Below are 16,899 nucleotides of genomic sequence, written 5' to 3'. Positions count from 1 at the left end.
CACTCATTTTATCGAGCTCTACATGCAATTAATATCGGTAGTAATCGAATTCGAATTTTCTGCTAAAAAAAGGGAACATGAATAATAATAAGGGAGCTCTCCTGTCCAAACAGAAAAAAATCTCTCATATACTTAGAAAAAAATAAAATAAAATAAAATGAAGAAGAAGGACAAAAATAACAACAAAGATTCCCAATTTTAAATAATCTTTGTCTATGGTGGTTTGCCTTCATGGAAAATACGTTAAGGACATTTGGGTGTGCGAGTTTTTGTTTTGTTTTGTATTGTTTTTAACTTTTCTCAAAATTTTGAATTAATCCCAAGGAAAAAAAAGAGAGTATAAATTATGTTTGGGAAGATGAAGTAAATTGAGTATATATTTAATATAAATATATTTTTAAAAAATATATGTTTTTAACTTTTCTCCACCCCCTGTGTTTTTTTTTTTAATGTTTTTTTTCGTTTTTTTTTTAGTATTTTATATATATATATATATATATATATATATATATATATATATATATATATATATATTAATTGAGTTGAAAACAATGTGAGTTGGGTTGAAAAGAAATTCGGGAAGGAGCCAAACATGAATAGACTAAAAAAACAGAAAATAGTTGAGTTAAGAACGGTTTCAAAACATCTCCCTTGATAGTTGATAGTTGACAGTTGATACCCATTTGTTTCTGGTCCTTCACCAACCTAATTACCTCTCATCCAAAAGAAAAGATGAACACCTTCAAACTCACCAAACTTCACTTTCACTTTCACTTTCACACATTCCCACCAAATCACCCACCGTAAAAAATATATATATAAAAAGATTCTCACGTAAAAAGCAACTTTAAAAAAATCAAAATTAAAAGCACCCATTTTTAATGGCTCAAGATTCTTCACCAATAAAATCAAAAGCAAACACAAACTTGTTTTACAAGGCAACTAATATAGGAACAATTTTCTTTCCCTCTCTGTCTCTTTGTGGGTGTGTTGTGGGGCCCGTAAAACACAATGATATGGCTTGCAACATAGGTTGGAGGATCGGATGGTCACGGTTCCATCGTCACCACGCAGTGCAGCCCCGAGAAGCCCTCGCCTTATTTATGGGTTGCATTGGATTAGAAAGAGATTAACTGTGTGTTATTTTAGTAGTATTGCTATTTGAGAAGCGATTGTTTTACGACTCTCACCCACATGGCCATGGCTCACGAGACCCTCAGGAATTTTGAGATTTTTTTTTTTTTTTTTTTTTTTTTTTTTTTTTTTAACATAGGCATTTTAGACATTTTAACAAAAGGAAAAAATTCTTGGGATATAGACTTTGCAAATATTAAAATTTTAAAGTTATGATTGTTAAAACGCTGATAGTTCGGAGGGTATATATAAGTGAAGTTTCTACATTTCTTTTTTAGAAAAAAAAAAAAACTCAATTTATAAAATTATCATGCATTTTTTTAGTATATAAAATTATATATTTTAATAGTATTAAAAAAATTAGAAGAAAATTATATTAAAAAGAATATATTTATTATATACTATTAAAAAACAAACTTTCTACATGTTCAAAAAAAAAATACAACGGCCTCGTTTGATAACGTTATTTTTAAGATATATTTGTTAGTTTTTGTTTGAAAAAACGTTCTAATGTGACAAAGTAAAAATATTTTTAATTTTTAATTTTTTGAGTATTTTGTAATTAGAGTTATTTGTTAATACCTTCCCCTTTAAAAAAACAAAAAAACGTTTTCAAACTCTGCCAACAATTTTAGCCTGTACTTTGTTATTTTGGCTAAAAAATGGGACATATTAGAAATGCATTTCCTAATTACGTTTTATCAGTTTCCATATAATTAAGTTTTAAATATAATAATAAATTTAAAAATGAGATAGATTTATATACTTTTTTAAAAGATGGATGAATTGGGTTTTAATGGAGCTGGGGCGCACATACGGCGGAGATAGAGACAGTCTCCATTAACTTTTGTGCAGATGCAGATCGAATAGCGCCCATGGCGGCTCCTGTACACGAATCATGTTTACTCTCCACTATAGCTCGCGCCATATATATATATATATATATATATATATATATATATCAAAATATATTAATCTCCTTTGAGATCTCGGGAAAGTATCCTAAATTTTTCTTTGTTAAAAAATAGATACTAATCTCAGACTAATTTTTCTTCTATCCCACTCTTGTCTACTTGGACCAATAATGTAGTGGGACCCATTTTTTTTAACAATATTATTGGTCCAAGTAGGCAAAGGTGGGATAGGAGTGAGATGAGAGTGTACAACCAAGCATTTCTCTATCGTTCACCAATCACCCTCAATATACTAAAAAAAAAAGAATTATTTTGTTCACCTGCACACCAAAAGTTCAGGAAAAAGGATCTTTCTGATTTATGATAATTTCAAAATTGATATTCTCCATCATCGGAAGAAAAATATTCTTTCAAAATTTTGAGTTTAATTTTAACAAAATATAACAAAAAATTTAAAACTGAACGAGGAATAATAAAATTTGTGAAAAATGAACTAAAATAGTCTAAAGGGTTGGAATAAAACTCTCTGAAATTATTTAATTTCATAGAATAGTAAAAGAGTCATTAAGAATAAATCCATAGTCGTTGTAATTTTAAAAATAAAAAATTGCTTACACATTTTAACCAAATTTTTATTTTTTAAGTTCACTAAAAAAATTTGTTAATTCATTTAATGGAATTCAATGTTTTAACAATGTTCGGTGTTTAAAACAAAGAGGAGTTTAGTATAATTTTGTGAAATAATTTCCTCTATATAAATTTATTGAACCATGCATTGGATAACTTTATGCATGCATATATAGGTTGCCTGAAATATGAAATTATTATATAAAATTACATATATTTATATTGGTGTGAAAACATTTATTCATACGCTTCAGAGTTGGAACTTGAAAAGTATGTCATACTAAAAAGAAGGGTGAATTCGACGGTTCATAGGCTTTGCAAAATAGAGAGTTAAACATGACACAAATCGGATATGAGTAAATTGTGTTTTAGAGAGCATTCATGAAATCGTACCATCAAAGGTTCTCACTTTGTTTCTTTAGAGTTTTGATGCTCTAGTTATTTCAATCTTTATAAATGAAATAAAAAATATTTATTCAAACAAAAAAAATTCTAAATATCAAAGGTTGGTTTCGCACATTGATGGGTTTAATATTAATTTTCTAGTACTGTTACCTTCAATCAATTGAACATTACAATTATCTATTCATCAACTTAAAAATAGAAGAAGTGAAACCCACTAAAACTTTGATCTTATTCAATACTAAGAAGCTAAATTAAAAAGAAGATTAAAGTTGAACCAACCTCGACGGCAGACTCATTCCAATAGGCAATAGCATTGCAGCCTTGTACCTAGCCAGTAGTATTTAAAACCATGTGTACGCTTGGTACACTAAAATGATAATTACCTAAGAACAAAAATGTGTATAGTCATGAATACAAAAAACTAGAATTGAATGACTATTTATTTTCAATCGTTGGGGTGACAATACATAAGTTATCAAATTTCTCAAATGGAACGGAATTATATTTCAACCAATTTTTTTAAAACACTCATCCCGGCCTAACCCTAAATTTATTTCTCAAAAAAATCAATTTTTTGTTTTTCCCGTTGCTAGACAGTATTGGTTGTCTCCCTCGTGATTGACCGACCAACCCATGGGAGTGCTCCACCACCCCCAACAAAAGCTTTAAAGGTATTTGCACCGGCCACCATTGTATATAGTTTATCAAGATGACTCCAACGTTATTAAAGATTGTTGCTGCGACCACCTAATAAAAGTTTTGTCAAGATAGCCTTGATGCCGTTAAGGCTAGGTGGTCCTCCTGATGTCATTAAAGGATTGTAGTCGGCCACCCTAATGAAAAAAACTCCATCAAGGTGGCCCCGCCTCAATGCCGTCGAGGAGGGTTGTGGTACCCTCAATGCTCAAACACACAATAAGTATGTTTTAAGTATCTTAGTTGGGACTAGGATGATTTTTCCAAAAATTGTGAACCGTAAGTGTTTTGTACCATTGGTAAATAAAGAGAGTGGGACAAGCTTGAGATTCCATTGTTCCTAAGCTCCTTTTCTTTATTCCAACCAGTATGTTATACCAGCCCCAGTCCCGCAAAAGAGTGCCTGAAACACAAATTGGAATGTAGCCCAGTTGTAGGACATGGCATGCCAATGCACCCAGCCACCCACATCTTCTTACCAAGGTGCGTGCACTCACGCCCTCCACAAGGCGCGTAGCAGAACCACTTGTGTACACAACACCCCAATCAGATTTCGAGTACAAAGATAGTTAAGCATGAGTAGCCATTTTCAGAGGCATTTTTTGGAAGCTGGAACCAACCCTCCTCAATTTTGTTTGCTTTAGGCCCACTTTGACATTTTCATGAAGTCAATGCAAAAGCTAAACCCAAGTGGGTTTCAAACAGAGAAGTGTCTCGTACCCTCTAAACGGCAAAACCCACCCCCCTCTCTCTCTCTCTCTTTCATAGATTCTTAATATTTTGATCAATTATTTATTTCTTCCCTTTTATAAATAATTAACAATTACCAAGTCAGTGCCCCCAACATCTCCTCTCCCTTCTCTCTCTTTCTAAATTTTTTCTCCGAACCAAAAGTCAGCGCTGTCCTCTCTCCGTCTGTCTGTTGCCTTTGAGTTCTAACCTCACCCCAGTTGTGGGCTGAGAATTATAGCAAGAAGAGCAGAAAAAGATTGTGTGAGAATTTGTAGGTGAGAGAGAGAGAGAGAGATAGTACTGATCAGTGATCAGTCAATGGCTGAGGACTGGGATCTACATGCGGTGGTGCGGAGTTGTAAATCTGCTACCGCCAAAAAGACCATTAATACCGCCATCGCCGCGGCTCCGGAAGACCCTTTGGCTTGCCTGGCGTCTCTAACTTTTGAAGAGGAAAGCGACCCATTTTCTTTTCCCCATCTTGTAGAGCCACCCAGAACCACTGCTTTCCAGGAATTGCAGGAATTCTGCAAATCCTTTTTCCCCACCACTACCGCAACAACTAGTCACGGTATCAATCCAAATTCCTCCCTTTCAGATATACAACGACGAAGACATCCAGTGCGGCTTACTAACACAAGTAGTTCCATCAGGTCTCATTTCAAACCCGGATCTCCTTCTTCCACTGGTTTTGTGGGAATCCAAGACCAACAACGGCGGCGACAACAACAACAACAACAAAATCTACCATATCAACAACGACAAGTACTCCATCGACAAGAGTTTCAAAGGCCTCAAGCCAATCCTTCCATGTCCTTACCAACCATGCAATCTCAGGCCCCAAGATCAAGAAAAAGGTAGTATTTCAATTTTCCATTGATTAACTTGTTTCTGTTTACGATTGCTGAACAAAAAAAAAATGAAAACTTTACATGATGTTCATGGCTAAAGGGTCAAATATTGCCTCGTTCTAATTTACAGGAAGAGCCAGCAGAAGAGAACGGTGTGCCATGTAACCGCAGAGAATCTCTCAGCTGATGTGTGGGCATGGCGTAAATACGGACAAAAGCCCATCAAAGGTTCTCCATATCCAAGGTTAAATTCCTATGTAAACTTTTCTCGCTCATCTTCTTTTCTTTTCCGATCTTTTTTAAGGAGTTTTTGCGCTTTTCGTGTCAAAAAATTCGGCCTAAATATATGGTCTAATGGTCGGGTTTTTTCGAAACACAGAAACTACTATCGGTGCAGCAGCTCAAAAGGGTGTTCGGCAAGAAAACAAGTGGAACGAAGCAACATCGATCCCAACATGTTCATCGTCACCTACACCGGCGAGCACACCCACCCTCGTCCCACCCACCGGAACTCGCTGGCAGGTAGTACACGGAACAAATGTTCCGCACCCGGACAGAAGTCCATAGACAAAGATAATTCCGCGTCGCTGGGCACAGCTAATGTTGGTTCATGCTCCTCCCCACAGTCAGCAACAAGCCTCTCTCCCACAACACCGCTTACAGTTCAAACAGACGAAGAGGCAGCAATTATTACCAACAAGATCAACAGCAACGAAGAAGAGAATAAGATCATGATTGATGGTAATGATAAAGAGAGCGAGGAAATGGCGGATGATGATGTTAACAATGATGATGATGATGAGGATGATCATGATGAGATTCTGATTCCAAACATGGCCATGACCCAGGACATCTTCATGGGGCTTCAAGAGCTTGGCTATAGTAGTCCTGGTGGGGGCTCCGGGGACAATTTCTCGGATGATGGTCGAGCAAATTCGGGTTCTTCTTGGCCTCCGTGTGGCTCCGCCGCCTCCATAGCCACCACCGGAGCCGCCGTGAATGGCTGCTGAGATTTCGGATCTTTTGCTCTTTTTTTTTTTTCTTTTTTTTTTTTTTTTCCCCCCTTGACGCGGGGGCAAAGGAAATTTCTTGTACAGTTTCCTTCTCTATCTTTGCCCACCAAACAAGGTATAGCATAGAACAAAAGATGGAAAGAATCTCTTTCCACCCCCAATAGGTTTATGTTTGGTCTTTTTTATTTTTTCTTTTCTAATAAAAACTTCTTTCCAATTGGGTTTTTATTTTAGTAATGCTATTATTTATATCTATAAAAATTAACATATTTGAAGTGGCTAGCATATATTTATTTTATACAAATTAATGTGACATGTTTTAAGTAACTTTTTATATTAATTAAATTAATTTTTTTTAAAAAAAAAAATCAGTTAAAACATGCCATATCAACATAAAATCAATGTATTTTTGTACATTACCTTTAACACACTCGTGTGTGTGTATATATATAGTCATTTTTGTATTTTTGTATATTACTTTACTAGTTAACGAGATTTTTGTGGATGGCTTTATGATTATAGAAGGCGGATCTCGATGCTGTTTAAGTTTTTCACCATTCCAAATAAATAAATAAATAAAAGTTTTTGACCTTTTGATTCTTGTTATGGTAGTCATTGAGCTGAAATTCGAAAAGCTGGACATGGTCCTCGATTTTGCACCACCACGAGACATGTACTAGAGGCCAAAATAGCCCGCCGGCTCAATGCAAATGATAATGAGGGGAGAGAGAAGTGATAGATTCATAATGAAGGTAATTGTTGACAGTTAGAGCACTGTACGGAAAAGAAAAAAAAAAGATACTTCAAATGATGAAATTTAATTTTCAACCATAAAGTGGTAAATATTAATCAATTGGATACAAAATTATCAGGGGTTAGCGTATTTGAATCCAAAATCTAATTTTATTTCAAATGAATGATTGAAATTGGAATAGAATTTAATTCATTCATTTTTGCTCCAATGAAGTAAAAATTCTTGGGATATTTTTGCCTTCATATTGAAGTATTGCCTCTGTTCTGTTTGGCGTATATTAGAAAAAAAGGAAAACTTTATATGACAAGTCAGTGTGGTATCAAACTTAATGAATTAAGCTCTATTCATTATTATTTATATCGCTGAAATTGTAGGATAATTTAAGATATTCTCTAGGTAAAGTTATTATAAAAAAGATAACAAATAAAAATGTAATTTATTTTCTTTTAATAAAAAATAAGGCTATCTTTGTAAATTTTTTTCTTCTTAAAACGAAAACATTATCAAACAACTTAATATATTAAACACTCTTTAAAATATAAAAATAGTTTTTAATTTTATGTCACATCAAAATACATTTTTAATTCTTTTTTTTTTATAAAAAAAATACACCCCAAAACACATTAATAAATATATCCTAAAAATGTTCTAATTTTGTATATACATGCAGTACTATCCACTATTCAGGCTTCTTAATGTTAAAACACATACATTAGCAAATTGCCTATTTATTTTGTATATATATTGATTTAAATGATAGACTAAGGTATCATATGCTACGAAGAATCCTATGTGCCTCTTGTTTGAATTTTGATTAATGACTCTTCGACAATTGAACGGTCTGATTTCGTCGTAGCAAAAAGCTTCAATGTGTAATTGTATAAATCTATTTCACCATGAGGAACATATTAATATGCTCAGGAAAAAAAAAATTATATTTACTATTTGTAGTGAAATTAAATAATTGAAAATTTTTTTTTACATGAAATAGTTGAAATTGAAGGACAATCAAGTGGGTGCATGACAGTTGTCCCTTCCGCGTTAGGACGGCCCTTAGACCGTGACAGGGTCCGGTTTATCACGAGAGAAACACAAAGAGATCCTCTTTTTTGTCCGTTCACATTACGGGATTCGTTCCTAGTGGGTGGTGATCTCTTGGGTCAAATATATTTTATGCTTAGATATTAGAGTTGGTCAAATATATTTTATTCAATATTATTTTTTATTTTTATTTTCGTCAACTATGTGTTAATTGTGAATGGAAGATAAATAAAAGCACTCCTTCCTAGAAGTATGCAAATATGCATCATCATTCATGAGGTGGTTCCAAGAGACAAAATAAGTGATCGATGCAAGTTGTTAAGCCCATCTTATCTTCTCTTTTAATTATTTAATTTTTTATTTTTTTTATTTTTTTAAACTTTTTTCGGCCAGTTAGGCCTATCTTGTCTTAAGCAAGCTAATTTATTAGAGAAATGTGACAAATTAAGGGTGACCCCGTCTTTGGAGTAGCTCTAAAAGGTCATTTTGTCCTATTAGTGAAAAGAAGCAAGTCAAACAGCAAAAGGGTTACAAAAAGATTTGGAATAATAAATTTTATTTTAATGAAAATGTGATGTGGAGTAATTCAATGAGCAAAGGATGGTATTGGCAGCATATTTTATGTGATAGACTTTAAATACTATCAAAGAGAAATAGTTTGTCTTTAAGCCTGAATTAACACAAAAGAGTGTTCTATAGTTAACTTAGTACTAATTTTGAAAGATTGTATAAAAAAAACATAAAATCAATTGTCATACTACCATGATCGGAGAAACTGTATCGCGGAAAATGCTAGTGACCTCTTTTTTATATCCCAATTTCATCTTCTGACAAGAAAAAATAACAATTTTATATACCACACTAATATTTTACAAATATCTCACTATTCTAACATGGTAGGTTTAGAAGTAATTGATTTTTATTTTTTGAAAAAAAACAATGGATGATCTAATGATTACTACTTCTACACCTTGTCATGTCAATATACAATACACTATGTCATGTTAGCACAATGGAATATTTGTAAGATATTGGTGTAGTGTATAACCTTTCTTTATAAAGAATAATAGATAAATAGAAAATTAGTATTTGTAGTTGGCATAAATTACAAATCGTTCCCTACGATATAAAATATAATTCAAAGGTCTTCGGGGTAGGACAAAATAACAATTTAGTTCACGTAATCAAATTCCATCAAAACATTTGATGAATTCCGCTAGTGTGCCATATTAGCACCAATAAAATGACAACATGTGTCACTCTTAATAAAAAAAGATAAACATTGAATTCTTTTTTTCTCTCTCTTTTTTGTAATTGATAAACATTGAATTCGAGGCTTTGTATTTGATGTCTTCAATGAACTAAAATTTCCTAACCAAAAGAAACGTTTGCAAGATTCCAAGCTTTAAATATGGAGTTTCAAAAAAAAAAAAGAGAAATGCTACATGTACCAAATATTTTACAAAGAGAAACTTACAAATTGATGTGGAACCTCATATGAGCCTCCACGTCAATTGATGGTCAAAAATTTTGAAACCAATAGACAAAAATACCCTGCCCTTTCCTGTTGAACCCAGCCTCGACCACCTGTTTCTTCACCCACGCCGACCCACCAACCCACGCCGACGACCATCCAGCCACAACCCCAACCCCCCGACGATTGGCATCCCTCCAACAGAGACGGCGACATGGAATCCGGCCGGTCTCGGGATTCTTTTCGAGAGATCCGACTGGTCTCGGGATTCCTTTCGAGAGATCCAGTTGGATCTCTCAAACCCACGCCGGTGTGCGTGGGTTTCCGGCGTGTGTGAGTTGATTTTCGGCCGGAAACCCACGCACACCGGCGAAGGTTGGTGGGTCGGGTGGGTCGGGATGCGACGGTGACATGGAATCCGGCCAGTCTCTGGTTTCTCTCTCTTTTTCCGTTGCACGATGGATTCTTGGCCGGATCTCTCAAACCCACGCCAGTGTGCGTGGGTTTCCGGCCGGAAATCAACGCACCCACGCACACCGGCGTGGGTTTGAGAGATCCGACCGGATCTCCCGAAAATAATCCCGAGACCGTGCTGTCCAGTTTTCCCACGTTGCTGGATGACGATGAATTTTGCTGACATGACTGTAGCTTTGTTTTGGATTTAAAGGGCATTTTTGTCTTATGGAGAATGCCACGTCAGTTTGTAAAGGTCTCTTTGTAAAAGTTTTGGTACACCTAGCATTTCTAAAAAAAAAACTCATTTTGTCATCAAATATATTACAATTTTATTTTTCTTCCTTTTTAACTTTCAATGATACAAGAATTCCTCAATTCCTAGGCCAAAATAATTCCTTTATGAGTTCTGAACTCTTGATCTTAATCTCTAAACAAAAGTTGCTTAATAGTTATCCAGCCATCAAAGCAATGGTGGGGTCATCTTTAAGACTTCTTAAGTTAAATCAAGTTTCTGTCGATGGCATCTATGAAAATATAATTGACATGAAAAAGAAATTTATCTTTGGAAAAGTTAACCGGATGATAGCACTGCTATAATTGCTTGGAATTTTATTTTATTTTTTATTTTAAAAAGAAAAAGAAAAGATAAAAGAGAGAAAAAGATGAGCACCAGTGCACCACCCCACCACTATAATTAACACGGGGTGCTTCTCAGCTGGGTGGGGCATGGGCCAAAGTGGTATAGTGGATCAAAACCAACCAATTCTAGAATTAAATCATCAAAATAATTACTCTTCAAAAAAAAAAATTGGTCTAAAAAGGTGAAATCCATCAAAACATATATAGAGCTTCCACTGCGTCTCCCATGGATAAAGTTTTTTTTTTTTTTTTTTTTTCAAATTAGTTCCGAGAAATTCCTTCAAATTAGTTTGTTAAACTGTAAAATGTCATTCGATGATTCACATGCACCTATTTTTTTGTTGTTGAAATAATGGTACTAATTCTCATTCATGACTTGAAAACAACTAGAGCAAAACAGCTCTAAATAATCAGAGTAAAATTCTCTGATGATACAAACAGTCTAAGATGCTCCGAAATACAATGAATCCAAACTCATTCTTGTGCATGTTGTAACCCTGCCTGTGCTAAATAGATGAGCAGCCGTATTTCCCGTACGTTTGGTATGACAAACCTCCCAAGTTAAAAAAAAAAAAAAACGTAGCAATTCCTGAATATCTACAATGACTTGCCCGTGTGTGACCCATAATAAGCTCATATTTTTAATAGCATACACCACTTGGCAAAGAATCACCTTCCAAAACAATTTTTTGCAAACCTCTATCACGGCAAAACTCAACAGCATGCAAAGCAACCATTGATTCAGCAACCACTGGGGTTACAGAGGCTTGCAAGGACAAACTAGAATCACATACATCTTTAATAAGATTAACATATCACGTACATTTTGAAAATGTATACCAGAATACGAGAATCACATGCTTTATGAATAGATTTTGCCTCCCAAATGCTGATGTGAAAAGAGCTTTTGTCAATTTCTAAGTGCGGATGTGGCCGTTCGACCCAATTTCTTCAGTTTAGGTGCAAATTTTGATTACTATCTCGCCTAGAGTATCTGCCAACCCAACCTATACATTTCTAAACGTCCTAAATTAGATGTTCAATTTTAGGATAAAGGAAAAAAAATTCGCACAATTTTTGTAACTTTTCATAGAATCCGAAATGCTATATGACCCATATATTGAGTGACCCGACGGCCCATGTCGGCCAAGTGGGCCATGGAGCACAGGACTGTGCAATTCATGCTTGTCAAACAAAAATCTGAATCTCTTAGATAACACTCCCACTAACTTCAAATTTGAAACATAAAACATCATAATAGTTTGATTTTCCAAGGTAAACTTAGTAAGAAACAAAGCAAGTTAAGAATCCTCTTATAGTAATAAATATTAAGATAGCACAACGTGAGTTATTTAATTAAAGATAATGATTGAAGTTTGAATAACCATCCTCCTCATCTCCAAGGACTAGGCAAAATCTACTTTCTACTACTTTCCATATACAAGAAATCAAACAAATCTTGCACGACTCATGACCCGTACCGATTACCGAGGGCTTACACATATGAGCCTCGTTGAAAAAAAAAGCTTTTTACCTGGCTGGAAAAAGCAGCCAAACACTGCAAGAACGGTAAAAGAAATAACACATGCTCTTGTACTAAAGTTCAAGCAGAGATTATTAAGATACAAGCCTTTGTCTTGTCCCATAAATTAAACTCTATTCAGTCTAGCAAACAGTCCCACTATACGAGAACAAAATCATGAGAATATGAAGAAAAAGACAGATTCAGCTCTGGAATCCAAACTTTCCCAAAGCAGATGCCAGCAGCATAATACTCCTTTTACTAAGGCTCACTGGAGGTGCCAGCAGCCACTTCCTTTTTGGGGCTTGAAGTAGCAGCCTCCAGCGTCTTGTAGAACTCCTCTGGAAGAGGACCAGGTCGGTGCAGAGGGACATGCTTAGGAACTGGGGCATCATTCTCGATGACCTCGCATTCATAGTCGTCAGGAACACCCCATGGATCCCACTCTGCATTGCAAGACAACGCAGAAAACTCATAATTACAAACTAAAGAGAGTTTGAGATGCTTGCAGAGTGAACATTGCTTAATCCCTCTCTTCCAATTAGCAATTATCTGTTTCCATTACTTGAACTATAAAGACAATCTTAAAGCACCACTGCTGCTCCAAAGGGGTACAATGTTTTTTGAGAAATTTTTTTTTTTTTGATAGGTAATAGCAATTTATTGAAAAGCGCTAAGGGGCGCAACCCTTATACACGGGAAGGGTTGCGCCCCTTAGCGTAACAAGAAATGAATGATTACCACAACATACAGACTGATGTATATACACATTGGTGGAAAAGGCTCATGAATTTTTTCGACCGGCTCAGATAGTGCTTAAATAGCTATGAGCTGAAACTAACACAAAACAACCCATTACGTAATCTTAGTATATTAAATAAGTCAACTACGCAAAATCATCTTCCAGCCTAAATCAGTCCAAATTAAATTGAATGACCTAACACATGATGAATCTGTTTTGACAAAGTATAACAAAACCTGGACCAACCATTTGATTGAAAGATTAAGAGTATGGGCAAAACAACTCATACTCTCTGGACACAGAAAATAAAACACCCATATTAAGAAGCCATTGGCATACATGTGACCATGTATACACAAACAAGCTTGTCCGTGCACGCAAAAGCATAAAATGAAATGGACATTAAGAGCAGTAGCAACATATTGTGACGTATTCAAGCAGAAGCTACAAGAAATTAAAACAAGCCACACAACTAACTCACATATGCAATTTGGATTCATCCAAGTCCTTGCGTTAATTAAAATGCTAAAAATCCTTAAAGCGTAAAACTTTTTTTTTTTTTTATAGATACGTTACAAACATAAAGCCATTACCGAGAGGCAATGGTGTGATTACAACTAATAAAAGAAAGCAAGGCACTATTGTTCGAAGGATCATTGTTACTGACAAGAGGAACAAGAGATTGATGGGATAAGGATGAGGTAGGAATGCTGCTGGAACTGAATCTAGCTGCGGCCTAATGTGCCACATAATGGGCACCGAAGTTTGCACTTCTATTGACTTTCCGGACTGACCATGAAGCATCAGCAGGAATAGAGTCTAGTGTATTGGTAATAATGTCAGTGATATGCCAATCCTGAACAATAGATGGCTGTTGAAGAGCAAGGGTAACTACTTGGGAATCACCTTCAAGTATGAACCTGTTGAGATGGAGCAATGAAGCTAAAAAAATAGCAAGCTGCGCTGCTAAAGCCTCACCTTTATTTGGAGAACATTTGGATTGTATTTGGGAAATCGTCTTAATCAATTGCCCATTATGGTTTCTACAAATAGCAGCTTGGCAAGAGAATGAGTCACGAATAGCAGTATCAAACTTAATCTTATGCCAGTGCAGAGGCAGGCGGATCCACTTTTCCGGGGTAGGTTTCAGCTTGTGCGACCAAGCATCACAGTGTTGGTGATAATTTTTGAGAATAAGCTTTGTAAGAATACGAGCATCAAAGGAAAGACCATCATGAAAAGCTTTATTACGATGGAACCAAATGAGGTCACAAGTAACAGCAGCAAAGACTTGGAAACGATGATGCTCCGAACTTGGAATGTTTAGAGTGGCTTCGGGAGATAAGATTATTCTGATCCAGTCGCATAAGTTAGATGAATCTAATGTGGTAGAATCAAGCGGCCACGGCGAAAGGCGCCAAATAACACGCGCATAATGGCAATGAAAGAAAAGATGCCTAGTAGAATCTGACTTCGATTTCCAACTAAAATGTGACTTCAATTTCCAACTAAATTTCAGTCATTCATCAAATCAGGCCGTCTAACCAAAGCTAAGATAAAACATAGAAATTCTCTTCAAAGATTCTATCCAAGTCATTCATCAATTCTCAATCAATTTTTGGTCCAAAGAAGGAAAAAAAAATTGCATTTTTTCTCCTCTTAACTATGTTATGTCACTCCATGAAACTTTATATTTGTCCCAAGTTAGTAATTCATCTCTTGACCATGATTTAGTGAAACTGTTATACCAGGTCAGGTAGTTACAAAATTCTTTTACAATCAAAATGCACTAACCTCAAATCCACTTGATCTTGCAATCTTATGACGCTCAACTAGGAAGCTGAGGAAAAACAAAAAACACTTATCCATTACTTATTTCATATTGAAAATTTATCTGTTCCAAAGCTTTGAAGCCCTCCTGGCGAACCACAGTGAGATTCTCCTAGAATGAGGGAAGAACTCACTAAAAGGCACATCTTGAACTCTTTAAGTGCAAAAGATCTTACTTATAGAACAATCTCCAACACAGTTGCACACATTCTTTTTTCCCCCTCCAATACTCATCAACCCAACCATGAAGAAACTAAGCAAAACTACAAATGTAAGGACAATCATATTCTTTGTGAACCTAACACAACTTTTCAGCTTAGTCAGTACAATCTTTCATTGTCATTAATCACAAAAACACCAAAAGACATCAAACTGACACTTTTCTTTTACTTCCTCTTCTTTTCTCCCATTCTCTCAGCACCTAACCAGGTAAAAAACAAGAACCTAATACAGAAATGTACAGACCGATGCATTCACAGCAAAACTTTGGGCTCTCAAAGCCCAATGTCCCACATTGCAAAACAGTATAAAACGCCATCCCCCAAATCTCCATTTCTATTTTCTTTCCTTTCCCTAGTTTTCTCAGCGCCAAAACAAGGCTTAAAAGTTAAATCACAAAACAGATCTTCGTCCTCATAAACTAATCATTTTCGCAATGAAGTTAAACTCTCCCAGATTACCACAAACACCAAAATTTCCGTTTCCTTTTCTTCTTCTTTGTCAGCAGTCAAACAAACCACCAACCCACATCTAAAAACAAATTCAAAAAAAAATTTTCAAAAAAGAAGAAGTAGTGTGCGGACCGATCATTTTGCCGATGAGAGTGAGCTCGTCGCGAGCCTCCTCGATGAGCTCCTCGACCTGGCCACAGCCGAGGCGCTTCTCGATGTCCTCCCAGTCCTGCTCCTCCTGGCACACCTTGAGCCTCTGCGTGGTGAAGCTCTCCACGGCCTTCCGGTAGCCCTCGTCCTCCGGCACCGCCTGGATCTCCTTCAGCGTCTTCGTGTACAGCCCGATCAGCACCTCCCGCGCGTTCGGCACCACATCCAGCCCCACGATCCCCGTCGTCTCTTTCACCCTCGCCAAGAGTGGCCGTGCGATCGCCCGCAGGAACATCGTCTCCTCGGCCTTGATACGACTGAGCCCAGTACCGGTGACAGGGTTTTTTGTTGGGTTCGAGAGAAATGGGCCGGTGGGTGTGGAGGTGTTTGGGTCGCGTTCGGTTGGATTTGGTACGAGTGAGTACAGTACTGGGTGTTGTGTTTTGCCACGTCCCACTTTTTAAATTGGTCTGGTGCGCTCGGGGAGGAATAGAATCTTCACCGTTTTAAATGAAATAGTTGTAATTTATATTTTTTTAATGATCGAAATTTTAAGTTGATGCATTTAATAATATATATATATATATATATATATATATATATATATATATATATATATATATAATTTTAAATTATTTAAATTTTTAAAAATATGTTAATTTTAACTTCATATACACAATTAAATACATTAATTTTAAATTCTAATTTTTCATTTAAAATTAATACTATCCATTTAATTTAATTAGAAACATCCTATTCCCCAGTGAGGTGCCTCGCCACGACTCGGAACTACTTGACATAAATTTCATAAGCCTAATAAATTTTTGCGTCATTTTATATCTCTAAAAAATTAAGCTGAAAAATTATTATACTAACGTGGTCTTTTAGGATCAGAACCTATACAATAAGATTGTCCGAATGGCAAGAAATTCAGACGGTTTCGCAAAGAGCAGTATGTGAAATTTGAATAATGCTATATATCTTTCTTTTCTTTTTTTTCTTTTATCAAAGGCATTTTCAAAAAGGGCACTTTTCGTAATTTTGTTCAAAAATGCATTTTGGCTTACGAAATCAAAGTCAAAGGTACTCTTAATTGGCATAACCTCTAGATACAATGATCACCAATCTTTTTTATTTTCAGGTGAGTACAATGAAGTTAATTAGAGAAGTACGTTCCCGCACAACTGCACAAGTTATTTTTGAAAACGTCCATGGTGTCACCAAGCTCGTTGGCTTTGTAGAAGTGAA

General features: G+C 35.6%; 2 protein-coding genes across 2 annotated transcripts; one reads left to right on the top strand and one right to left on the bottom strand.

Moving 5' to 3' along the window:
* Positions 1-4,596: 4,596 nt before the first annotated feature.
* LOC133858269 (probable WRKY transcription factor 27) lies at positions 4,597-6,589 on the top strand. The gene is made up of 3 exons (XM_062293701.1): positions 4,597-5,365; positions 5,490-5,603; positions 5,739-6,589. Exons 1-3 carry the CDS (start codon positions 4,827-4,829, stop codon positions 6,367-6,369), a joined length of 1,284 nt encoding a protein of 427 aa, XP_062149685.1. The 5' UTR covers positions 4,597-4,826; the 3' UTR covers positions 6,370-6,589.
* A 5,717-nt stretch (positions 6,590-12,306) lies between these two features.
* LOC133858268 (probable NADH dehydrogenase [ubiquinone] 1 alpha subcomplex subunit 5, mitochondrial) lies at positions 12,307-16,097 on the bottom strand. The gene is made up of 2 exons (XM_062293700.1): positions 15,634-16,097; positions 12,307-12,704 (listed from the first exon to the last, which is right to left on the bottom strand). Exons 1-2 carry the CDS (start codon positions 15,944-15,946, stop codon positions 12,520-12,522), a joined length of 498 nt encoding a protein of 165 aa, XP_062149684.1. The 5' UTR covers positions 15,947-16,097; the 3' UTR covers positions 12,307-12,519.
* Between the last annotated feature and the right edge of the window lie 802 nt (positions 16,098-16,899).

This window comes from Alnus glutinosa, chromosome 1, assembly GCF_958979055.1.
Source record: "Alnus glutinosa chromosome 1, dhAlnGlut1.1, whole genome shotgun sequence".
Lineage (NCBI taxonomy): Eukaryota > Viridiplantae > Streptophyta > Magnoliopsida > Fagales > Betulaceae > Alnus > Alnus glutinosa.
This window is presented reverse-complemented; position numbering and strand designations above follow the sequence as displayed.

Coding starts and splice junctions, on each gene's coding strand:
- LOC133858268 (XM_062293700.1), bottom strand. CDS start 15,946: ATGTTCCTGCGGGCGATCGCACGGCCACTCTTGGCGAGGGTGAAAGAG. Junction 12,705..15,633: donor TCTCATCGGCAAAATGATCG/GTCCGCACACTA, acceptor CTTGCAATGCAG/AGTGGGATCCATGGGGTGTT.
- LOC133858269 (XM_062293701.1), top strand. CDS start 4,827: ATGGCTGAGGACTGGGATCTACATGCGGTGGTGCGGAGTTGTAAATCT. Junction 5,366..5,489: donor GCCCCAAGATCAAGAAAAAG/GTAGTATTTCAA, acceptor TCTAATTTACAG/GAAGAGCCAGCAGAAGAGAA. Junction 5,604..5,738: donor AAAGGTTCTCCATATCCAAG/GTTAAATTCCTA, acceptor TTCGAAACACAG/AAACTACTATCGGTGCAGCA.